The sequence below is a fragment of the Haliotis rufescens genome, unplaced genomic scaffold (genome assembly GCF_023055435.1).
Source record: "Haliotis rufescens isolate VD_foot unplaced genomic scaffold, xgHalRufe1.0.p SCAF_18, whole genome shotgun sequence".
In the NCBI taxonomy this organism is placed as follows: Eukaryota; Metazoa; Mollusca; class Gastropoda; order Lepetellida; family Haliotidae; genus Haliotis; species Haliotis rufescens.
The window spans coordinates 25,229,305-25,254,990 of record NW_025963868.1 but is presented as its reverse complement, the minus strand read 5'-3'; the positions used below and the strand labels follow the sequence as shown (position 1 = coordinate 25,254,990).

At 41.1% G+C, this 25,686-nt stretch overlaps 3 protein-coding genes across 3 annotated transcripts; 1 reads left to right on the top strand and 2 right to left on the bottom strand.

Annotated features, from left to right (window-relative positions):
- Positions 1-92: 92 nt before the first annotated feature.
- LOC125381438 lies at positions 93-2,714 on the bottom strand. Its single transcript, XM_048397972.1, has 3 exons — positions 1,913-2,714; positions 1,557-1,786; positions 93-146 (listed from the first exon to the last, which is right to left on the bottom strand). Exons 1-3 carry the CDS (start codon positions 2,712-2,714, stop codon positions 93-95), a joined length of 1,086 nt encoding a protein of 361 aa, XP_048253929.1.
- Positions 2,715-7,483: 4,769 nt separating this feature from the next.
- Positions 7,484-11,410, top strand: LOC124132986. Its single transcript, XM_048398470.1, has 2 exons — positions 7,484-8,427; positions 9,360-11,410. Exons 1-2 carry the CDS (start codon positions 7,998-8,000, stop codon positions 9,650-9,652), a joined length of 723 nt encoding a protein of 240 aa, XP_048254427.1. The 5' UTR covers positions 7,484-7,997; the 3' UTR covers positions 9,653-11,410.
- Positions 11,411-15,192: 3,782 nt separating this feature from the next.
- On the bottom strand, positions 15,193-19,347 carry LOC124118127 (putative nuclease HARBI1). Its single transcript, XM_048397971.1, has 4 exons — positions 19,278-19,347; positions 18,081-18,198; positions 15,995-16,168; positions 15,193-15,715 (listed from the first exon to the last, which is right to left on the bottom strand). Exons 1-4 carry the CDS (start codon positions 19,345-19,347, stop codon positions 15,493-15,495), a joined length of 585 nt encoding a protein of 194 aa, XP_048253928.1. The 3' UTR covers positions 15,193-15,492.
- Positions 19,348-25,686: the final 6,339 nt, after the last annotated feature.

Sequence of the window (25,686 nt, the reverse complement as noted above, 5' to 3'; positions counted from 1 at the left end):
AGCATTGTGCCACGAAGGAGGGAAATTTCCGGTTGTCCATATTTCATCAAATATATTAAGTAAAGTTTCCAAACATGAATCGGGCAAGTGTTTCAGGAGCTGATAGTGGATGTTGTCTGCTCCTGCTGCAGTGTCATGAGATTGTCCTAGGGCAGTATATAATTCATTGAGTGAAAATGTTTCGTTATAGTCCTCACCATTATCAGAGTTAAAATTTACTGTTTTCTTTTCCTGCTGTTTTTGAAACCTCTGGAATTGAGGATTATAGTTTGATGATGAGGAATGATTTGCCAAAGTGTCACCAAGTTTGTTGCCTATTTCAGATTTAGTTGTTAAAAGTGTATTACCATCTTTGAGATGGTGAACTCCAGATTTTGACCCTTTCCCCTTAATCTTTTGAATCATGTTCCACACCTTGGACATAGGTGTGCGGGAATTAATTTTTGAAACATAGTTCCTCCATGATTGACGTTTATTCTGTTTAAAGGTACGTCTCGCTTTAGCGCCCGTGATTTTAACGTTATTCAAATTGTGGACGGTAGGATGTCGTCGGAAATATTTTTCAGCTTTCTTCCTATTTTTCCTAGCTTGTTTACAAGTGTTATCGAACCATGGTTTACGTATATGGGGGTTTGCAGAGGACTTAGGAATGCTTTCGTCTCCAATATCATTTAATTTATCTGAAAAAAGTTGTATAGGATCAGGAACATTCCTGAAACTTTCAGGTTTTAGTTTTTCAGAACAAAGTGTTTGGAATAAAGACCAATCGGCCTTTGTAAAGTTCCACCTTGTTGAAGGTGGTTCGTCAGACGGATTTATAGTTTTAAGTATTGTTGGAAAATGGTCACTTCCACAAAGGTCATCATGGACAGACCATTCGAATTCATTTAAAATATTTGAATCTGTCAGTGAAAGGTCAAGGGCAGAGTATGTGCCAGTGGCGGGATGAAGATATGTGGTATTACCATCATTGAAGATACATAAATCATTGTTTGAGATAAAATCTTCAAGGACTTTTCCCTTTTTATTTATGTCAGTACTCCCCCATAGGGGATTATGACCGTTTAAATCGCCCATGATGATACAGGGCTTCGGGAGCTGATCGTACAAAGTCTGAAGATCTGATTGACGGATAGTTGAGGAAGGTGGAAGATACAATGAACATAATGTAAACACTATGTTTAAAGTAACACGGTCAGCAACGGCTTGTAGCGTAGTATTGAGTGGAACAGGGCCATGGATAGTGCCCTGCTTCACCAGGATAGAGGCACCTCCTGTAGCTTTATCACCAGGAGGGGAAAACGAGTGGTAAGAACTGTACTGACGGATATCAAATAGATCTGTGTTTTTTAGATATGTTTCTTGGAGACAAAAAGCTGACGGTTTAAAATCTTGAATTAAAAGTTGTATTTCATTAAAATTCTTCTTAAGACCTCTGCAATTCCATTGTATTATATTTTGTGGATTCATGGTGGTGCTTCCACGGGAGAAATGTCACGCGAACGTGAGGAAGACTTTGTGGTACTCCTATTGGTATCATGAGGAGATGGAGTTACCTCCATGTCCAGAGGACCAAAGGAGTTATGGACCTCTACTGGGACCTCTAAAGGAGAGGTGGCCTTTGGTGTTTGCAGCTGTTCTCTCAGCTGCTTCTTTTTCAATAATTTCTTTTCCCTGTTTGACAGTTTAACTGGTTCTGGTTCTGATTCTGATGTTGCTTTAGGAGTCTGAGACTCAACATTTTTTACAGTTTTTTTTTTAGGAGTCACAGACGTAGGTGTCACAGCTGGTTTAACGAGTGAAGCAGTAGGAAGTGGCTGCACAGACTTGACCCATGTCAGATCAGTCTGGCAGTCGATAGAGGCAGTGGTGACAGGAGGACGAGAGATAGAAGAAGTGGTTGCAGTAGAACCTGCAACCCTCTTCTTAGCTTCATAGTAGGAGAGGTTTTGCTCAGTCTTGATTTTCATGATCTGTAATTCATGTTGCCAGACAGGGCAGGATTTGGAAGATGCCATATGGCTCCCACCACAGTTCGAACACTTCACATCCTTCCTGCAGTCAGTGGCCTCATGCTTGTCACCGCAGCGGTAACAGACAGCAGAGGCACGGCAGGACTTGGATCCATGTCCAAACGCTTGGCAGGTGTAGCACCGGAGTGGATTGGGGATATACACCTCCACTCCGATGTTACAATAACCGGCTTTGATCGATTGTGGAATCTTCGAACGGGCGAAAGTGAAGAGATAGGTGTTGGTATCTACAACCAAACCATCCTTTTTGACAGTGAATCGTTTAACAGCTGTGACAGACTGCTGGACAAGTTCTTTGACTATTTCATCCTCGGTCATGCCGGACAGGCAGCGAGCCCTGTCACGGACAATTCCCTTGCATGAGTTCAGTGTCCTGTGTTCAGAGACAGCAACCTTGATATTTACAAACTCTTTCAAACCGAGAAGATTGATGGATTGCTGTCTCTGTGCACATTCCACAAGGAGAGAACCGGATCGAAGCTTGGTGACATTTGTAACCTTTCCGCAGGCACCAGCGATACCTTTGGAGATTGCAAACGGATTTAGTTTTATTGGTTCTTTGTCACAAGCTTCGATAATCAAAAAACGTGGCCAATAGTCAGATCGGTTGGTGGTATTTTCGTCAGGTGAATTGTCAGATTCTATGTATCTACGTTTTGAACCAGGGTGTTGGGAAGCCATGTCGAAAGGAAAATGATTCGGCACCCCTTTTCCCCACCCACCATGGAATGTCTACAAGGACAGTCTTATGCTGCAGCGGATTTCCAAGCTGCAAAGACTGGGGATAAAGGGGTGGTATACTCCAGCAAATTTGACACGAAGAGCTATAGAATTCTACCAAATTAAAGGTCAGGCTGGTTCGGCCCATGACAATCAATTGGAGAAGTACAGAATTCGGAGGTCAGCATCACCAGATTGGCCCATGAGCCACCGCCTTCTGGGCATAGGGCTCTAAGCAAGTTTTATAGATTGTTAGATATGATATACATTTAGGTTAAATTATTTTTTTTAACATCAAAAGTGTGCATGAAATATTTTATGCACAGGGCATGACGTGACCAGCCGATTGATAGAATCGGGCCCATTCTACCGCCCGTCTAGGCAAAGTTAGGGTCGAAGTGGTGTGTTGGACTAAGGAGCACTATTTGCCGGCTCCGTCGCCCTCAACCACAAGAATCCCTTCCTCTGCCGACACAGGGTCGCAGCCCACGGCAAACAGGCTGCCCAATTAGGTCGCCTTTTACGACCAGCATTGGGGGACTGAGGACACATTCTTGTTTATCTTCCCCGGGTCCCCACGGGGACATTTGACAAGAAGTTATGTAACAGGGGTTTCCAAGGGACATTACATGATTTTACAAACACCGATAGGAAATTCTTCTAAATATTGACAGTTTGACGAACAGTCAGTAAACCTGCTGTGTTTTGAAATTTTAGGCTAGTCTCACTGTTGATTAGGTGTCTCATATAATTTGAAACAAGCGCCTAAGCTCCATTCTACCATGACAATATTCAACATGATACCTACTTGAAATAAGTATTAACTGATCCAGAGGAGAGGTAAATGTGCAGCTCTTGAATAAATACATTTGGATTCAAATGTCTGAGACCCGTGAAAAATTCCGGGGTAGAATAGGTCTTCAGCAACCCATGCTTGCTGTAAAAGGCGACTATGCTTGTCGTAAAATGCGACTAACGGGATCGGGTGGTCAGGCTCGCTGACTTGGTTGATGCATGTCATCGATCCTAATTGCGTGGATCGATGCTCATGATATTCATCACTGGATTGTCTGGTCCAGACTCGATTATTTACAGACCGCTGTCATATAGCTGGATTATTTATTGCTGAGTGCGGCGTTAAACAACAAAACAACCAACCAAATCAAATGTCTGATCAAATTATTTGTAAATGCTAGTACCAATGACATTAATGATGCCAAGTACTAAAGTACACCCTTCTTATAACTATACTAGAGAAAAGTAATGTGTAGCCTTAAGTTCCCGAGTAGGAGTTATGTATACTTATTTATTTGGGAATGTGTTGCTTTGTGGTTTCTCTTAACTTTTTTGCATGTGATGTTCAGAGTTTTAGGTGGTAATATAATTTGTTATTTATGAATAAATCAACATAATGACTTGATTGTCAAATTATGATTGTCTGACTTCAAGTAGGTTTGGTAACCATGATCATTTTGGGTTGCATTTACGGAATTCATAACAAGGGATGAAGGCAAAGGATTCCTGGTAGCAGTCTGCTACTTTTGTCACAGAAACCCAGGTCAAGTAAAACTTAGCAACCCAGGAAGATCCGGGGTAGGATAGGTCTTCAGCAATCCACACTTTCTGTAAAAGGTGACTATGCTTGTCGTAAGAGGCGACTAACGGGATCGGGTAATCGGGCTTACTGACTTAGTTGATGCATGTCATCGTATCCCCGACCGTGAAAATCCGGGGTAGAATGGATCTTCAGCAACCCATGCTTGCCGTAAAAGGTGACTATTCTGGTCGTAAAAGGCGGCATCGGGTGGTCAGGCTGGCTGACTTGGTTGATGAATATCATCGATCCCATTTCCGTGGGACCCGTGAAGATTCCGGGGTAGAATAGGTCTTCAGCAGCACATGCTTGCCGTGAAAGGCGACTAACGGGATCGGGTGGTCAGACTCGCCTACTTGGTTGATGCATGTCATCCATCCCAATTGCGTGGATCGATGCTCATGATATTAATCACTGGATTGTCTGGTCCAGACTCGATTTTTTTTACAGACCGCCGTCATATAGCTGCGTGCGGCGTTAATCATGTGCGTGGATCGTTGCTCATCATATCAATCACTGGATTGTCTAGTCGAGACTCGATTATTTACATACAGACCGCCGTCATATAGCTGGAATATTGCTGAGTGCGGCGTAAAACAACAAACCAAGGCCGTGCAGTTGGTCAAAAGACAGCTGCAGCCTCCGGTCAGTGGTTTGCATTAGTTTTGCCATATTAACAGAACAAAACAAATGCAGCAAAACAAACGCAATATTAACAGGACCCGTGAAGATTCCCAGGTAGAATAGGTCTTCAGCAACCCATGCTTGCCGTAAAAGGTGACTTCTTGTCGTAAAAGGCGACTAACGGGATCGATGCTCATGATACTAATCACTGGATTGTCTGGTCCAGACCCGATTTTTTTTACAGACCGCCGTCATATAGCTGCGTTAAACAATCATGTGCGTGGATCGATGCTCATCATATCAATCACTGGATTGTCTAGTCGAGACTCGATTATTTACATACAGACCGCCGTCATATAGCTGGAATATTGCTGAGTGCGGCGTAAAACAACAAACAAACCATATTAACAGCGATAGAAACTAACAGTTTTTGTCCACTAGTCCTTATAATGATAATATATTGCAAAACCCTTAAAAAGGGCTAATTTCTACTTATCCTTGGGATACCTTAACCCTTGGGCAATCTGTCTTTTTTTGTCACAGAAACCCAGGTCTAGTAAATCTTTAATACCTAGCTAAGTCTGTATATTAACGATATATACTCATCTGGAAAGTAACAATTTGGGGCGAGTCGAATCAGCCAATGTTTCCCTACCGCCTTGAAAATCAAATTTCTGGTCCCAAAAGAGAACAAAGCCTTCTATGACACAAGTAAAAAACATATACTTGTGACTAGTTCGTATTATGGTATGGTTGAAAATCTTGCACTTGAATGTGATTTCAGTTTGTAGGATATACCAATGTTTTGCGTGGAAGCTGAGCTAAGAATTAAACTTCCACATGCTAAGATCTTAATCAACATTCCGGTTACATGGACCAAAACGGATGAAGCGTCCATTCAGAATTTTAATGATGATTTCTTTTCTTTCAGAGGAAGAGAAAATGGAGACAACAAAGGGTACCTTCCCAGTAAGTTGCTTTTAATAAAGGTTTATTCCTATGTATGTATCATTCAACAGCTCCATGCTCCGGTTTTGTCTGAGCTTTACTGCTACTGCTGCAAAATCCTGCACTTTGTGAAGTTTGAAATGATATGATGAATATGCCTATTTTTTTTAAGTGCATGTTACAGAGCTCGAGGCCATCTATCTTAATCTCATTTGTGATCAAGCATGAGATTGGCTGAAATTAAACCGGAAGTGCTTCCAACTTTGTTTTTAATCAAAGGGTCTGTCCACAATGGTCAGAAAGATTAAACTTTGTTTGAATTATACAAATGTTTTCTTTAAAATTCAGGTGAGCTAGGGTGGCTCTATTTTGCATTCAATTCTTAAGTGAAAACTATATATACTAGTACTTGTCTTGTTCTGACCTATCAACTCACAAGTCGAAATGAAACCTATAGGACTGAACATGCATCTAGGTTAGCCTGATGCATCATAGTGTGGCAGATTACAACATATAATAATTTTTTTCTTATCCTGACTCATACTTTTGCTTATCACTAAGGATGGTATAAGTAAGGATAAGTATAAATGATTTTTTTACTTTATAAAATACATTTTTGGGATACCGGGTAGATTGTGAGATTGACGGCAACATAATATTTTTCCAGCAGGAAAATATGTTTCAACCAATGAAGAAAAATACAATGACTATTAACAAATGTTTTGAAATGTCTTTTATCTATTAATTGAACTATTTCACTGTCGAAGTCTATAAGTTTGCACATGTTAATATTTGTCATTAATGATTGAAATAAGATTACATCTATAATGCTGTCAACCACTGGTGTGCCTGGTCAGGTCTATGATTATTTACAAACTGACAAGGATAGTTAGAATATTTCAGAATGATACTTACCCATGCTGTCACTTTTATTTTACTCTTTCTGAGATTGCTTATACTGTTTTTTGTTTTTGCTTTTTTACTTCAATCAATTCATCAATGTTTTGTGATTTTTATACAGGTAAAATGGAAATAATGGAATTCCTAGATCGGTCTAGACCAAGTTGCCTGATACATCTGGACAAGCAGGCTGCATACAAGAAAATCCGAACAAAACTTTTCAATGATAGAAAAACAATGAGGCAAAAGAGTACCAAACGTTTGCAGCAGTTGCTTTAAGATTGAATAAGAACATACATTTTATAAGACTTATCCGGCATCAACTTGACTTACAAATATAATAAAGTATTAGGATTTTACTAATTCTGTGCAAGACTCCAGATAATGTCCATTGAGTATTTGCTCACGTTTTCATTAACATTGGTCTTTGCGTATTCAATATGTTTTTACTCCCTTAATTGGGTTCAGTCTATTGGGTATTTTAAGACAAAGTGGAGGAACTCTTCTCAACATGCTGTTTCAGATGATTCTAGTTTGTGTCGCATGAGATATGCAGGACCCGTGAAGATTCCGGGGTAGAGTAGGTCTTCAGCAACCCATACTTGCCGTAAAAGGTGACTAACGGGATCGGGTGGTCAGGCTCGCTGACTTGGTTGAAACATGTCATCGATCCCAATTGTGTAAATCGATGCGCATGATATTAATCACTGGATAGTCTGGTCAAGACTCGATTTATTTACAGACCGCCGTCATATAGCTGAGTGCGGCGTTAAACAACAAACCAAGCAAGCAAGCATATCAAGCCAACGGCTAAGATTTTCATGTTTAAGTTACAATAAGTTAGACCTATAGTGATGGTGTGCATTATTTATTGCTGTAGAACGTATGTGTACCTTATGTCAGTATTTGATCAGTACATAGAGATTATGTAATGGCCAGGGCCCGGTTGTTCTGAACCCGGTTATTTTAACGTCAGGTTAACTCCTTACCAACCGTTAAATATTTAACCACACGTTAGTTAACCAGCCGTTAAAATACTGTTGCAGGATCAATAGATAACCATTAGGTTATCTAACCACTCGGTTAAATTTTAACATCTTGGTTAAAGCACCGATTAGGTTAAATATTATCCCAGAATTCCAAGCGTTAGTACTTCCGTCACTGTGTCATATCGAATAATGGCCGAAACAGCGTCGACGACTGAGGAAACTCCAAGGAAAATAAGAAAGAAAAGAATCAGGAATTTTTCTGTGGATGGAGAAAATATCATCCAGTCAATGGTGGAGAGTAATTCACAAGTACTTCATGGAAAACTGAGCAGTGAAGTTACCAATAAGAAGAAGTCTGCTATTTGGATGGCTATCACCAAGGCAGTTAACATGAAGGGCGTAGCGCTTCGATCTGTTGATGAGGTGAAGGAGAAATGGAGCAACATGACAAGAAAGGCCAAGAAAACCTTCACGGACTACAGGCTGCAACAGAGGAAGACCGGAGGGGGACCCCCACCATCCGAACCGAGTCAGGCTACTTCTCGAATTATTGAGATAATGCAAGATTCAGCAAGTTTCAGCGGGATATCAAGGGGCTTAGAATCGGAAATTCTTCCAAGTAAGTGCTTTCATAGAAACATATTTTATAAAACCCTGTCAATCTGTGCTGAAATAAGTGTATATCTATGGAATTTTACTAAGCCGCCTACTCATTTTCATACTTTCGAAAGTCGTCTGTTTATGTTGACACGGAATATCCCTTTTCTATATTTAGACATGACCTTGAACTTTTTCGAAAGAAGTGTTTGCCTCCCATCTCTACAATATCTGGACAATGCAGCCAACTTTGTATGAACTTTTACTATTCACGTGAGATTCACGAGTATTATTATTATATCAACCCAGTCCACGATGCTGTAAACCGTAGAAACAAAAATAAGATTGTTGAACACAATTTCGTGAACCTCCATCAGGCGACGGAATGTGACGCAATTTCTCTTCTGTTGTGTCAACATCGAGTCCAAAGCCTGTTGCTTTAGCAAGAGCGGGATATCTGCTGTAACAGTGGATACGTAAAGTAATGCTATTAATGCTATTCCAAAAACTTATGACAAACCTGACTTGGTCACGTTTATATTTCACAAATTCATCTGTGAGCAAAGATTATTTATGAGCACGCTTCCGCTCCTCCATATGTAGAGGTCAAGGTCAGTAAGGTAAATTATTGTAAAGCGGTAGTAAAATGAATTTAATGAAAATATAATAAAATGAATAATTCAGTTACACACATTAAGACGAAACGAGTAGTCAGAGCCATAAAGACACAGTCAAGATAATTTCGGTCTCCTGAATTCGCAATGAAGTGAATATTCTGTTGATGTTAGTCAACACATTAATAGCCAATAACATTCATAGTATATTGTCTTTCTCTGAATCATAAATTATTAAAACAAGAGTAGATCCGTATATAAGTATTCTTAAGCCGTAATCCCTAATAGAAATACAGACAAAACCAGAAATATTTATATTGATAATTGTTTATTCCTCCAGGTTGTGCTGAACTTTCATCAGTGGCTGATCCTGGGTTGCCAACTGGTGCCTCAGATCCTACTCCAGCAGCTACTACCTCAACCCCAACATCACAAAGTCCTGAAGTCAGAAAATCTCAAGAAACAGAGCACAGTGAAGCAGCACCAAGACTTGATGACGGACGTCCAGCCAGGCAACTCAAGTACAGAAAAGAAAGTACAAAACTCAGTTCTTCAGAAAGAGTCTATCAATTACAGGAAAGAGTTCTATCAGGAGAGCTAGAAAAAACAGGAAATGGAAAAAAAGAAACTTAAGCTACAAATTCAACTTCTTGAGCAAATACTGCAACGTGATGATATTGACAATTCAGTCCATCTCAACTGTTACTTTCTATAATGTAATAAACCTGCAGTCTCATTATCACTATATTTAATTCTTGTGTCCTCTGTTTGTAGTTTATTGGCTGGAGAAGAGGGTATTGGTAATATGATCTCTAATGCCTCGTCAATCATGCCTTCCGTCATGTGTCCACTGTTGGCTGTTCATCTGGGTTGTCGTTGTCATCTTGTAATGGCTCATTCAGTAATATTGATATATTGTGGAGGACAGCAAAGGCAAGGACAATCTGACACCCACGGCGTGGACTCATCCTCATCTGTTGAATAAACAAGAAATGTTTGTGTCAAATACATAAATACAGAATGTCACATTAAAATCTACATTTTAGAAGCAACTTGTTTGCTTCTTTGAATCATTAATATAATTACTAGTAATTGGATATGTTAGTTAGGATTCTTGGAAAATTATTTGTTTCTGCTATGTGGTCGATGTTAAACGTGAAGCATTCGAACACACAACACCATGACTCCAAACCTTAAACTGATGAAAAAAATCAAGATTAGATGTAGAAAAGTAAAACATTGGTCAAATTAAGTACACAAATATACTATGCATATTTACCTCAGAATGAAGTACATGAAACCGTCTTTTCCATCGACCAAATGTTCTTTCTATTGTAACTCTTGTAGCACACAAGCTGTCCTTGTATCTCTGCTGAGCATTGCCTTGTGGAGTCATGTATTGGGTTTGGAGAAAAGGCCTGCAAGGATATCCACTGTCTCCCAATAGAAAGCCATCTGATATTGAAGTGTGCGACTTCTTTAAGTATTCACACAAAGTAGAGGTTCTAAATATGTGTCTATCATGAGTTGATCCCGGCCACATAGCACACACATTCGTAAATTTACCTACAAATTAGACAATAATTTTTAAAAAAAAGCAATGTTCGTGATGGATTAATGGATTTTCTATTATAGGCATATATATTATATATTTCAAACTTCTTACAGCTATATTTTCTTAAAATTACAGTCTCTTGACACAGCTTAGAGCTGAACAGAACTTTAAAAACATCCCTTGTTAGCTGACTAGAATATCCCATTTGTATTAAGAGTAATAAGAGCATTTACTCAAACCTTTCATTATTTATCTAATTCCGAATCTTTTTAATGCGGAATTTTATAGACCTTGGAAGGGAAGCTACTCTAATTGCAAAAAGGGACAGTACTCTAATCTCACAAGACGTACCTTCGTGGTCACACACTGCCTGTACGTTGATACTGTGGTATCCTTTCCGATTAACTTAAGCTGGTACCATCAATGCAACCTAGGACACTCGGAAAACCACCAAGGGCGAAAAATCCATCTTGAACCTGACGTATGTGTAGCATTCTTGTGTTGGCCATTTTATGAATTCGTTCTTCCTTTTAACCAAGGCCTCAGTCACATCGACTATGACACGTGAAACTGTACTTTTGTCCACCCCTATCGTATCTTCAATCACTTGAAGGAAACTACCACTTGCGTAAAGACGGAAAGCTATCATCAGTTGTTGATCGACGTTTAGAGCATGGCTACGTTGTGTAGGGCGCTCCAAACCTTCCCTCAATATATTGGCGATGTAGTTGATAGATTCCCGCCCAAATCTGTACCTATCACGAAGTTCACTGTCTGTGTAGTTCATTAATGCAAAATTAACAGCTCGGAATCGCTTCTGTTGCCTCGCATTAACCTCTGGAACCATGAAGGGGCGGTCGGGTAGCCTAGTGGTTAAAGCGTTCGCTCGTCACGCCGAAGACCCGTGTTCGATTCCCGACATGGGTACAATGTGTGAAGCCCATTTCTGGTGTCCCCCGCCGTGATATTGCTGGAATATTGCTAAAAGCGGCGTAAAACCATACTCACTCACTCACTCACTGGAACCATGAAAGCGGCGCTAGGCCTAACCATGAACGCCATTTTGTTTCAAATATAACCAAGGTGTTAAGTATTTAACGGAGGTCGGGAGGAGTGTTCACTTTAACGGGTGTTTAACCAGTCGTTAAAGATGACCATGCTTTGGGAAACAACATAGCCATTTGGTTAAATTTAACGGAGAGTTAACACTGACTTAACGGCTGGTTAGAGTTAACCGGGTTCTGAACAACCGGGCCCAGGTGTGTTTCTGTATCATAAATATCATTTTAGAGATAAGAATAGTATAATTCAAGCGATAACGAAACAGGAGCGTATTCTCTTTATCATGTAATGTCAATCTTAAAATAATGGATGTTTAAGATGTAATTTCACTCAATGAGAGTCGCTTTAGAAACCATGTATCTATATAATTTTTGAGTGACTTGTCCAATTTATCATGTTGTGCCAAATACAGGCATGTTTCCTTGACACATTCAGAAACCCCTATCTAAATATAATGTGTACATTACATGGTAGTCAACAGTTTATTGAGAAAGACGGCATCATATTGATGTATGTGGTATTAAAAGCAGTTCCTAAAGGTGACCTCATTTGCATATTTATCGGATCATGGTCTGTAGCTACCTGTGAAGATCCGGGGTAGAATAGGTCTTCAACAACCCATGCTTGCCGTAAAAGGCGACTATGCTTGTCTTAAAAGGCGACTAACGGGATCGGGTGGTCAGGCTCGCTGACTTGGTTGATGCATGTCATCGATCCCAATTGCGTGGATCGATGCTCATGATATCAATCACTGGATTGTCTGGTCCAGACTCGATTATTTACAGACCGCCGTCATATAGCTGGAATATTGCTGAGTGAAGCGTTAAACAACCAACCAACGTGATCACGTATACTTGCAACTTCGTTATACTACCATGTTTAAGTTTATGTTTAGGGCCAGTGCCGTCGGCTCGAGCAAACGGAATGGGTCCGATGTTTGAAAGAAATGGAACGAACTCGCAATTGGGATCGATGACATGTATCAACCAAGTCAGCGAGCCTGACCACCCGATCCCGTTAGTCGCCTTATACGACAAGCATAGTCGCCTTTTACGGCAAGCATGGGTTGCTGAAGACCTATTCTACCCCGGAATCTTCACGGGTCTCAGAAATAACTGCCTGATTTGAGTACACGTAAGGCAGTAAATATTTTTGTTAAGCACCCAAAATAAATGTTTTAACAAAACCAAAAGGGTATCTTTAAGTATGTGCGTATTAAGAACCTAATATTGACAAGATTGGTGATAATACAGATGTCAAATGAGGAAGAAGGAACAAACAAGAAAGAGGGAGCTGAGCAAAACAGGAGGAGGCCCTGATCCAAATACATTTTCCGATTTGGAAAATAAGGTATATATCCATATTTTTTATATACACAGTACAAGCATGGTGATGAATTTTTAAGTTTGATCAAAGATTAATATGATAACATAGTGCAAATATGCCAAGGCCAGTAAAATGCTGGTTGATATTAATGTTTTTAAAGCTTCCTACATCCATTCAAAAATTAAGAAAATAGCCTTTCATTTATTTCAAATAAAAATTAATGGCCGCTGATTACAATATTATATCAATTTATATTTTAAGGCTATATTCTTGATACTTACCTTCCAGATCGATGGTATTCCTGGTGGCCTCGAAGTGGTTTGTGTGGCGGTAAGTGCAAAAAATACTTTAACTGTTTCATTGGAAAATGCAAATCAATTTTTGAAACAACTGGATACTCACAACAAAATAACCCAATTAACGTCTAATGTAAATCATTAATTGTTGCTCAATTTCTTGTTGTGAATAACATGTTTAAAGTTTTACTTTTTTGTAGATGTCCCCGACACCTTTGATGTCCCTGACTGTCAAGACCCTATTGAGACAGAAAGCTCTCAATCAGGGGTAACTTTCTCCCACAGGTGATTGAAATCAGCATATTATACTTACATTATACATTTCATTTTATCAGTAATGTAACACTGAATTGTTTCATAATGGCTACATTTTTCTTATTTGTTGTGGACAATATACATTTTCTGAACAGTACTCATTTCTTGCTGATCAATGTTTATGCTTCTGTCCATAAAAGTATGGATGTTCCTTCATTTCCTAGGATTCATACAGAAGACAGCAGTTAAGAGAATAGCCGCAGGTACCGTAAACAGATATTAGGTTTGTTAAACATTTCCATTTTCACAATTGTATTTATTTCATGATTCTCTATGAACAATTTTAATGTAGTATTTTATAACAGTAGTGAGATATATCAGCAACGTTTAATTGCATTGTCTGTATTATAGCAACAATTACTTAAATGGATTCTTAATTTCTGTATTAAATAGTAAAATCTCCAAATTTCCAAACCGCTGTGGATCTTGAGAGAGAGAGATTGGTTGGTTGGTTGGTTTGTTGTTTAACGCCGCACTCAGCAATATTCCAGCTATATGGCGGCGGTCTGTAAATAATCGAGTCTGGACCAGACAATCCAGTGATTGACATCATGAGCATCGATCCGCGCAATTGGGATCGATGACATGTATCAACCAAGTAAGCGAGCCTGACCACCCGATCCCGTTAGTCGCCTTTTACAGCAAGCATGGGTTGCTGAAGACCTATTCTACCCCGGAATCTTCACGGGCCTTGAGAGAGAAACTACAGGTGCTGCGCGAGATGTTGGACATTGAGAGGAAGAGACTGGCTCAATCATTGAAGAGGAGCGACAGGCTGTTGAGGAAAAGAGATTGGCCATTGACGAGGAGATGTTAATTTTGATGAAAAACAAATCCCTAAGTCCCCTTTCACATTGTCCCCCATGATTAAATTCACTTAGATTTCAAATTAGATACATTTCTTATTTAACAATAAAATCAATATCTCTTTTAATGATGTCATTTAATGCAGATTAGAAGTTAAACGTGTAACTCTATACTGGTTTCAGTTGTTAATAATGCCAGATATCAGATACCCTAGAAAAAAATACAATATGTTAAATCCAAGTGCACGCCATGGTGAGATTAACTGGTCTTCGAAGTTGAAGTCTTTGTTATCGGTATATCGCTCTTTATTTGAAAACTTTTCACAAACACAATCGTTTATTTCATAATGTTTTGAGATGTAAATGTGCTTTGGAACAGGCATTTTTCAGTGTGACAAAATTCTGAAACAAAAATATATTTCTTGCTATGTACATTTATCATTCCAATAATCTTAGGATATTACCATACTATTTTTTTCAATTTGTTCTGTACATCACGTTTTTCCGGAGCACAGTGTGACCAATTGTATGTTGTGAATTTGGGCTGATGACCTACATTACTATAAGACCAGTGAAGATTCCGGGTTAGAATAGGTCTTCAGCAACCCATGCTTGCCGTAAAAGGCGACTATGCTTGTCGAAAAGGCGACTAACGGGATCGGGTGGTCAGGCTCGCTGACTTGGTTGATACATGTCATCGATCCCAATTGCGCGGATCGATGCTCATGATGTAAATCACTGGATTGTCTGGTCCAGACTCGATTATTTAGACCGCCGTCATATAGCTGGAATAGTGCGGCGTTAAACAAACAAACAAACATACATTTCTACAAAATATACAAAATGTGATGATGTCATTTCTTCGTGTTATTTCACTCAAGTGTGTTCGTGTGTGTGTGCGTGTAAATATATAAATGTAAATAGATAATACAGCACCTCATCCCTACATAAACAATAAATGTTGATATTATGGTGCAACATTTCCTGTCTTATCTGTTTTGTTAACAGAGTTTACTTAATCATCTATATGAATCAAATACATCATATTCAAGTATTGGAACAAGACTAGTATATGATGTACATTTGGAAATGTCAGATTATTACATTTGACATTTATGCAAATTTGTTCTGGATTAACTCCTTCCTCATCCTGTGGCCATCATTCAGAGGTCCCTGATAGGTGTAATTAATTTCTGGGACAGTTTCTTCTTCCAGAGCAGGTGGATTGGCCAGCCGAGATTCTATACAGAAAGTATGTAGCTTAAATGCTACCATAATAATTTGTGCACATTTCTTGGGGGTAAATTGAAGGGACCCGGATGATTTGTGTAGGCATCTGAAAATAATTTATATTTGGAAATTAATACAATGGTATCTCCATAATTTAAAAGTTGGAATTAAGACATTTCAAGGCAAAACAAAACAGCAAAATTTAATGTTTCATAAAAAGTAATTCAATGAATCTCTTCCTTTTCAGAAATTGAATAAATCTAGTTTGCCAAATCATTGTAGACATAATAGGAGGTTTTAAATATTTGTTTTTCCAGAATCTATATGATATATGAGAGCTGAATGATATAATTCCACTAAAAACTCTAATTCTTTATTCACTGACCTGAATCTTGATTTCAAAACACCAAAAGCCCTTTCAATGGTGTTTCTGGTCTTCATGTGGGCAGTGTTGTACCTGTGTTGTGGCCATGTAGTGGCAGCACCTACTGGTGTTAGGAGCCAGGGCCTGCATGCATATCTATATGAAGATGAAAAACGTTCACTACATTGATATTTTGGTTAATAATACATGTTTAAAACATATTACATTTATGAAGTTACTTGTGATTGAAGTTGCTTGTTTGAGATGTGTAAGCTTGAAATTAATGGTGAATGTTTTCTGTAAGGTAAGTGAGTCACTTATTAATTGTGTGATTTGTTTTTATTTTCAAAATGATGAAAAATAAAATTATTTACCAGAATCTCCCAAAAGCCATCCAGTTGGAGGAGAGGACTCAAATGTCTGTCCGAAAGGCTGTTGGCCAGTATCATAGAGTTAACAACACGTGGCGGTCTGAGGTTGATTAAGGAATAATTTGCATACTCATATATGCAAAAGGCAGACGTATGGTTCTCAGTAGGAAGTGGAAACTTGGAGACGATGGCTTGCGGTATATAAAGTTTTACTTTATACATGTAGATATATACATACAAAAGACACTATTTGCCAGGTCAGCACATAGTGGCTGTGGTTGTTGTCTAGGTGCCCCGGAGCACCCAGCCTAACCCTAGCTAGGCTAAGGGGTAGGACCTTTCTTTTCTCTTTTCATTCTCTCTGGACCAAAGCTTATATAGCCAAGGTCACCTGACATTTAGTTAGTAATAAAATATAAATGTAAACAGAAATTCATCAGTGACATACTGAACGAGATGTTCAGGATGACAGACAGTTGATGTACACAAAAATGGGGAGTAACAATTAGGATTAGCATATTATATGGGTGTCATAAATCAGTTGCTATGACAGAGTCCTGGCTTCCTCCAGGCCACCTTGCAACAACATTGGTGACCCTGAATGAAATGTTTGAGAATTAAAATCAGTGTAATGAAAAACATTATTATTAAGGTAAGAGGACTTAATTAGCCATACTGGTTTTGCCATTCCTGATCTATATTTGAACCACCATCCCCCTCCTTCCTTTATCAGTTGGACCGCCTCCATATCTCATAAAACTATAGAAGGAAATGAAATGGAACAAAGGCTGTACATAAATATATGTCACTCAAAGATGTAATTGTCTGTGATGGAAATAATTTTCATTTTATGATGCCCCTCTATTGTTGTATTTAACCTATACTTTCAAAATGTTCACATTTTCATATATTATATCACTAAATAAAAACAACTTCGTTAAATACACCCGATGTGATAATTTTGTTTTCTGTAACACAAATTATATATTGTTCATTTTACAGGCGCTTCAAATAATTTGTGTGTTCCTATAATTTATGGTGAGTGAGTGAGGTTTTACGCCGCTTTTCGCAATATTCCAGCAATATCCCGGCGGGGGACACCAGAAATCGGCTTCTCACATTGTACCCATGTCGGGAATCGAACCCAGGTCTTCGGCGTGAGGAGCTAACGCTTTAACCACTAGGCTACCCGACCGCCCCTATAATTTATGGTGAAATATAGTGAGTGAGTGAGTATGGTTTTACGCCGCTTTTAGCAATATTCCAGCAATATCACGGCGGGGGACACCAGAAATGGGCTTCACACATTGTACCCATGTCGGAAATCGAACCCAGGTCTTCGGCGTGACGAGCTAACGCTTTAACCACTAGGCTACCCGACCGAACCGAAGAAATATAGAAATAGCCTGATAGTTACATTGGTGCAAACAAGATACGATTATTTATTCTTTTCAAAAGGATTGAGTATGGTCATGTCATAGTGATAAGCAATGACATTCGTTAATATATTGATCAAAAACACGATAAACTGAAATATTATCTATCCTCAATCGTGCCTCTTGTGGCAACCCGTTGAAGGCCTCTGTCCTCTTATTGGTCGATGCTAATGTATACACTGATCAGCTGAAGGAAAATGTCAACTTTTATCTCCACGCATTATGTTAGTATCTATTAGCATGTGCGTGAAGTACTATTATGATGCTTTTTGTTTTATTTAAATGAAAATGTGTTTTTACTGAAGTTTCGCATCACACACGGCTTGTACATTGATGGCATGAAACCCCTTCCTGCACACGAATGCCGATTCGTCGTCCCCGCTAGGTCGTTTTATGGGTATAAGGGCTTCTCCGCGATCTTGTGGAAGCCACACATAACGGCAGGAAAGGACGCAGGTTCTGGTAATCCGACGTTCTCCAACACAGTGCTCAGGGCAGACACAGTTCTGTGAAATGCCCTTGACACACTGGACTGGTGCACACCGTGCAGATCACCCATCTCGAGCAAGAACCCACCCTTACTTATAAAACGCAGTGTAACAAGAAACTGTGTCTCTGGCGTTAGGGCGTACGAACGTTTTGTGGGGTGCTCTATTAATGGTCGGACTTTGTCCAATAACTGGAACAAAGACGAACGAGGCATTCTGTATTGCGCATACAGCTCGTCGTCACTTAGAATTTCGAGTTGCATGGTTCTATTTCTAAAAAACCCTTTCTCTCCTAATAAAACTGTCATATTCTTCGCAAAAATAGCACCGTAGACGCCATCTTGGACGATTGTCCGGACCAACTGTAAGTTTCGATTGTAGCTTACAATGATCTTAGCCTACAATCGTTTTGTGCAAGTGGATGGCAATTGTAGCGGAAGCCTAAGATCGCGATCTTAAGGATTTACAATAATTGTAAAGATCGCTTTGTGCAAGGGGACCCTTATCTCCCTTAGGCTGCTATTTAAATATATATACTATTTGGTCACCTTTAGGCTGGTATTTAAATATATATATATACCATCTGGTCTCCCTTAGGCTGGCATTTTAATTAAATATATATACCATCTGACTTCTTTCAGTGGCATTTAGAAGTTGGTGTGATGAAGAAAGACAATTTCTATGGATGAACAACAATTAGTGCGACGTTTCGGTGTAGATCCGAACACCTTTATCAAGCAGGTGATGGATAGTGCTGAACAACATAGGTATATATACTTATTAACATCAATGATTATACAGTAAATTGATTGATGGACACAGAAAGCTGATTAAGATCATTGGAAGCCAGTGAATGACTAATGGGACAGGGTAAACAACCACGGAAGCTGATGGGATGATTGGAAGCCAGTGAATTAGAAGTGTTGCATGTTTTGATATGAAAAACAGAAGGCACATGAGTCCTTTTTAGGAAAATGAAATCCCAAATTAAAATCTTATCTGAACATACGTGCGTACATGTGGTGTTTGACTGGGATGAGATTTTTCTTTTTGCAGTCTTCTCTATAGAGCATGTACATTTTGGAAATTGACAGGTCTTTTGAAAGATATTGTCTCTGTGTAGACAGTCTACAGTAATGGGACTCAACTTTCGGAAAGGACATTATATGCTTCCGAACACCAATTCGAGCTTCTACAGGAAGTTTTGTCTTTGGAGGTTTTCTTCCTCTTTGATCAACCTAATGGATAGTACAGCGTTTTGCAATAGTGTAATAAACTGTCTTCTCACCCATGTTTAAAGTTGACAAGAAAAAGGCTTTACAAACTTGCAACTTTATTTTGTCCTGAAGGCAGATAATACTCATAGGTCTTGCTACGACTTGATGAAGCTCCTTTTTTTTATCCTGCGGTTTTTGTCTGTCACTTTCACATGGTGTTTCAGAAAGTCACGCTGTCTTTCATATGATAACTTCCAATAGGAATGAAAACATAAATCTGGTCCTCATCGCCTAAGATTGTGCAGGACTATTTGCACTTACAAGGGCATGGTTTGCATTGCCTCATAAGAACACGATTGCCTCGTGTGTTAATATATTCCTCGCCATTATTTCTCTTTTGTTTTCGTTCATTGTCTTATGGCTCCTGGATAACATTGGCCCCTTTTGTTCATTTTCAGTTTCATGAATATCGTCAATTATTTCATTCAGAATTGATGTCTGTTCCAGTGATTTAGTCCGCTGACTTTTGGCTAGTACATCATTTTTCTGTGCATGCTTCTTGCGTTTCCTACATTTGATCCAAAATAAGGGTTCATTGTCATCGGAAGACTCTGAAGACGATTGTCTGTGGGAAGCATTTTTGTCTGGTGGTGTGTAATGGTCCGAAGATGACTCATTTTCGATCTCAGAGTCAGCATCTCTTATTATCTGAAGTGCTTTGTCCTTGGATCTGCGTCGGGAGCTATCTCCGTTGTTTTCTTATTTGCGAGAAATGGCGTCACCCACGCTGTACGTTGTTGGTCCAGTTATTAAATGCCCAGCTTATCCCTAAGGTAAAACGTATTCTTAATTAAATGTTTGAATGCATTATATATTTATGTTTCCATCCGTTCATCTTCTAAGATTGGTTTAGTGCTGATAACCATTTTCTAAACTGTGGGCCTACATTTTTCCCGTCATCTATGGTGATCGAAACAAATGGGCCCACATTTGTATTTCGCCTAGCTTCGTTAGGTTGTTTCGTTAGTTCTGATAATCAATTCCTAAACGTGGGCAGACGTTCTTCCGTCATATTGATTGCAACAGGAGGGACCACATTTATTAATCGCGAAATTCTACTTAAATATTGATAATCGTTTTCTCAAATGTGGGCCCACATTGTTCCCATCATATATGGTGATCGAAACAAGTGGGCCCACATTTGTGATCGCCTAGCTACTGGGTAGACGTTCTTCCGTCATAGTGATTGCAACAGGAGGGACCACATTACAAAATCGCTAAGCTTCATTAGCTTGGCTTACTTATAACTATGTTCTAAAATGTGGGCCCACATTGTTCTACAAAGCAAGAAACTGAAATCTACTTCAAATTAAATTTACAGAGGCAATACCACTCATTCTACATTTTCCAGTATAACACATCAATCTAATCATAAGTGTTGGTGGCGATATAAGCCTAAAAATATGTCTACACTTGAATTGATCTCGGACATGATACAAACCTCAAACGTTTCCGAGAACTTGTTCCATAAAAGGAATAACTCATGAATATTAATGACCCCACGACCTAGTTTGGCGATGTTCGTAGAAGTGAGTTCTGCTGTATTGCCATCGCATTTGTACATTTTAATCCAATAAGTCATAACACTTATTTTAGATAAACAAAATAGCAGTTCGTAATGCGGGTATGTTCACGTAGTATATATTCTCAAAAACAAGTGCGTTTAGTTTCGAATGTGGGCCCACCTCGAACTTTCGATTAGGCAAATGGTGTTAACTCCCTTCTCGAACCACCGATAGTGCGGTTTCGCCGCAATTATTAACATCTCTATTTTCCAACATAAGTGGTGAGGCTATCAGAAATATTCATTTGTGTTTTCTCTATGACTCCAACCAAGGTTGTCCTCACAGGCAATGCTGTCAGTCACTCCATCCTGCTTCTCGAAACAGGCAGTACTATCGGTGGCTTCACCCTGCTTCTCCTCAGAGGCAGTGCTATCAGTTACTTCACCCTGCTAATCCTCAGAGGCAATACCATCAGTGACATCACCCTGTTTCTCCTCAGAGGCAATTCTAAACTGTGGGCCTACATTTTTCCCGTCATCTATGGTGATCGAAACAAGTGGGCCCACATTTGTATTTTGCCTATCCTGCTTCTCCTCGGAGGCAATACCATCAGTGACTTCACCCTGCTTCTCCTCAGAGGCAATACCATCAGTGACTTCTCCCTGCTTCTCCACACAGGCAGTGCTATCAGTGACTTCACCCTGCTTCTCCACACAGGCAGTATTATCGGTGGCTTCACCCTGCTTCTCATCGGAGGCAGTGCTATCAGTGACTTCACCCTGCTTCTCCACACAGGCAGTGCTATCAATGACTTCACCCTGCTTCTCCCAAAGGCAGTGCTATCAGTGACGTCACCCTGCTTCTCTTCACAGGCAGTGCTATCACTGACGTCACCCTGCGTCTCCACACAACCAGTAGTCTCCACACAGCCAGTGCTATCAGTGACGTCACCCTGCTTCTCAACACAGGCCTAACCATCAGTGACTTCAACCTGCTTCTCCACACAGGCAGTGCTATCAATGACGTCACCCTGCTTCTCTTCACAGGCAGTGCTATCACTGACGTCACCCAGCGTCTCCACACAGACAGTGATATCAGTGACGTCACCCTGCTTCTCCACACAGGCTTAACCATCAGTGACTTCACCCTCCTTCTCCACACAGGCAGTGCTATCAGTGACGTCACCCTGCTTCTCTTCACAGGCAGTGCTATCACTGACGTCACCCTGCGTCTCGACACTGCCAGTGATATCAGTGACGTCACCCTGCTTCTCCTCAGAGGCAATACCATCAGTGACGTCACCCTGCTTCTCCACACAGGCTTAACCATCAGTGACTTCACCCTGCGTCTCCCCACCGGCAGTGCTATCAATGACTTCACCCTGCTTCTCCACACAGGCAGTGCTATCAATGACGTCACCCTGCTTCTCTTCACAGGCAGTGCTATCACTGACGTCACCCAGCGTCTCCACACAGCCAGTGATATCAGTGACGTCACCCTGCTTCTCCTCAGAGGCAATACCATCAGTGACTTTACCCTGCTTCTCCACACAGGCAATACCATCAGTGACTTCACCCTGCGTCTCCACACAGGCAGTGCTATCAGTGACGTCACCCGGCTTCTCCCCACCGGCAGTGCTATCAATGACTTCACCCTGCTTCTCCACACAGGCAGTGCTATCAGTGACGTCACCCTGCTTCTCTTCACATGCAGTGCTATTACTGACGTCACCCTGCGTCTCCACACAGCCAGTGCTATCAGTGACGTAACCCTGCTTCTCCTCAGAGGCAATGCCATCAGTGACTTCACCCTGCTTCTCCACACAGGCAATACCATCAGTGACTTCACCCTGCTTCTCCACACAGGCAGTGCTATCACTGACGTCACCCAGCGTCTCCACACAGACAGTGATATCAGTGACGTCACCCTGCTTCTCCTCAGAGGCAATACCATCAGTGACTTTACCCTGCTTCTCCACACAGGCAATACCATCAGTGACTTCACCCTGCGTCTCCACACAGGCAGTGCTATCAGTGACGTCACCCTGCGTCTCCACACAGGCAGTGCTATCAATGACGTCACCCTGCTTCTCCCCACCGGCAGTGCTATCAATGATTCACCCTGCTTCTCCACACATGCAGTGCTATCACTGACGTCACCCTGCGTCTCCACACAGCCAGTAGTCTCCACACAGCCAGTGCTATCAGTGACGTCACCCTGCTTCTCCACACAGGCTTAACCATCAGTGACTTCACCCTCCTTCTCCACACAGGCAGTGCTATCAGTGACGTCACCCTGCTTCTCTTCACAGGCAGTGCTATCACTGACGTCACCCAGCGTCTCAACACTGCCAGTGATATCAGTGACGTCACCCTGCTTCTCCTCAGAGGCAATACCATCAGTGACGTCACCCTGCTTCTCCACACAGGCTTAACCATCAGTGACTTCACCCTGCGTCTCCCCACCGGCAGTGCTATCAATGACTTCACCCTGCTTCTCCACACAGGCAGTGCTATCAATGACGTCACCCTGCTTCTCTTCACAGGCAGTGCTATCACTGACGTCACCCACCGTCTCCACACAGCCAGTAATATCAGTGACGTCACCCTGCTTCTCCTCAGAGGCAATACCATCAGTGACTTTACCCTGCTTCTCCACACAGGCAATACCATCAGTGACTTCACCCTGCGTCTCCACACAGGCAGTGCTATCAGTGACGTCACCCGGCTTCTCCCCACCGGCAGTGCTATCAATGACTTCACCCTGCTTCTCCACACAGGCAGTGCTATCAGTGACGTCACCCTGCTTCTCTTCACATGCAGTGCTATTACTGACGTCACCCTGCGTCTCCACACAGCCAGTGCTATCAGTGACGTAACCCTGCTTCTCCTCAGAGGCAATGCCATCAGTGACTTCACCCTGCTTCTCCACACAGGCAATACCATCAGTGACTTCACCCTGTTTCTCCACACAGGCAATACCATCAGTGACTTCACCCTGCTCCTCGTCAGAGGAAATACCATCAGTGACTTCACCCTACTTTTCCTCAGAGGCAATACCATCAGTGACTTCACCCTGCTTCTCCACACAGGCAATACCATCAGTGACTTCACCCTGCGTCTCCACACAGGCAGTGCTATCAATGACGTCACCCTGCTTCTCCCCACCGGCAGTGCTATCAATGACTTCACCCTGCTTCTCCACACAGGCAGTGCTATCAGTGACGTCACCCTGCTTCTCTTCACAGGCAGTGCTATCACTGACGTCACCCAGCGTCTCGACACTGCCAGTGATATCAGTGACGTCACCCTGCTTCTCCTCAGAGGCAATACCATCAGTGACGTCACCCTGCTTCTCCACACAGGCTTAACCATCAGTGACTTCACCCTGCGTCTCCCCACCGGCAGTGCTATCAATGACTTCACCCTGCTTCTCCACACAGGCAGTGCTATCAATGACGTCACCCTGCTTCTCTTCACAGGCAGTGCTATCACTGACGTCACCCAGCGTCTCCACACAGCCAGTGATATCAGTGACGTCACCCTGCTTCTCCTCAGAGGCAATACCATCAGTGACTTTACCCTGCTTCTCCACACAGGCAATACCATCAGTGACTTCACCCTGCGTCTCCACACAGCCAGTGCTATCAGTGACGTCACCCGGCTTCTCCCCACCGGCAGTGCTATCAATGACTTCACCCTCCTTCTCCACACAGGCAATACCATCAGTGACTTCACCCTGTTTCTCCACACAGGCAATACCATCAGTGACTTCACCCTGCTCCTCGTCAGAGGAAATACCATCAGTGACTTCACCCTACTTCACCTCAGAGGCAATACCATCAGTGACTTCACCCTGCTTCTCCTCAGGGGCAATACAATCACTGACTTCACCCTGTTTCTCCTGAGGCAATACCATCATTGACTTTACCCTGCTTCTCCTCAGAGGCAATACCATCGGTCACTTCACCCTGCATCTCCTCAGGGGCAACACCATCAGTGACTTCACCCTGCTTCTCCTCAGGGGCAATATCATCAGTGAGTTCACCCTGCTTCTCCTCAGAGGCAATACCATCAGTGACTTAACCCTGTTTCTCCTCAGAGGCAATACCATCATTGACTTCACCCTGCTTCTCCTCAGAGGCAATACCATCGGTGACTTCACCCTGCTTCTCCACACAGGCTATGCTATCAGTGACTTCAACTTTCTTCTCCACACAGGCAATACCATCCGTGTCTTCACCCTGCTTCTCCTCAGAGGCAATACCATCAGTTATTTCACATTGCTTCTCCTGAGAGGCAATACCATCGGTATGAAATAACTGAATATAATAAGTGAATATATATAATATATATATATATATAGGTGACAATTTTGCACATTTTGACTGTAGAAATATAAACACGATAAAATAAGCAATGTACACGTGAAATATTTACTTTGTGTTGCAAGTCAAAATAGTTTCAACGAAAATCGCATAATTTCCAAGCAAGTGACTTATCAAAACTTCATCACCATTACCTATGCTACCCATAGAGATACCTACATTTCCTTATTATTTCCAAAAATGTATTTCATTTTGTTGATCAATGTTACCATACGCTCTTATACTATCAATAAAAGTGACAAATGGCGT

Coding starts and splice junctions, on each gene's coding strand:
- LOC124118127 (XM_048397971.1), bottom strand. CDS start 19,347: ATGTACATGCTCTATAGAGAAGACTGCAAAAAGAAAAATCTCATCCCA. Junction 18,199..19,277: donor CAAACACCACATGTACGCAC/GTATGTTCAGAT, acceptor GGCTTCCACAAG/ATCGCGGAGAAGCCCTTATA. Junction 15,716..15,994: donor GTTTTGAAATCAAGATTCAG/GTCAGTGAATAA, acceptor AATTATTTTCAG/ATGCCTACACAAATCATCCG.
- LOC124132986 (XM_048398470.1), top strand. CDS start 7,998: ATGGCCGAAACAGCGTCGACGACTGAGGAAACTCCAAGGAAAATAAGA. Junction 8,428..9,359: donor AGAATCGGAAATTCTTCCAA/GTAAGTGCTTTC, acceptor TTATTCCTCCAG/GTTGTGCTGAACTTTCATCA.
- LOC125381438 (XM_048397972.1), bottom strand. CDS start 2,714: ATGGCTTCCCAACACCCTGGTTCAAAACGTAGATACATAGAATCTGAC. Junction 1,787..1,912: donor AGCTAAGAAGAGGGTTGCAG/GTTCTACTGCAA, acceptor TCGTTAAACCAG/CTGTGACACCTACGTCTGTG. Junction 147..1,556: donor TTGGTCCTCTGGACATGGAG/GTAACTCCATCT, acceptor ATACTGCCCTAG/GACAATCTCATGACACTGCA.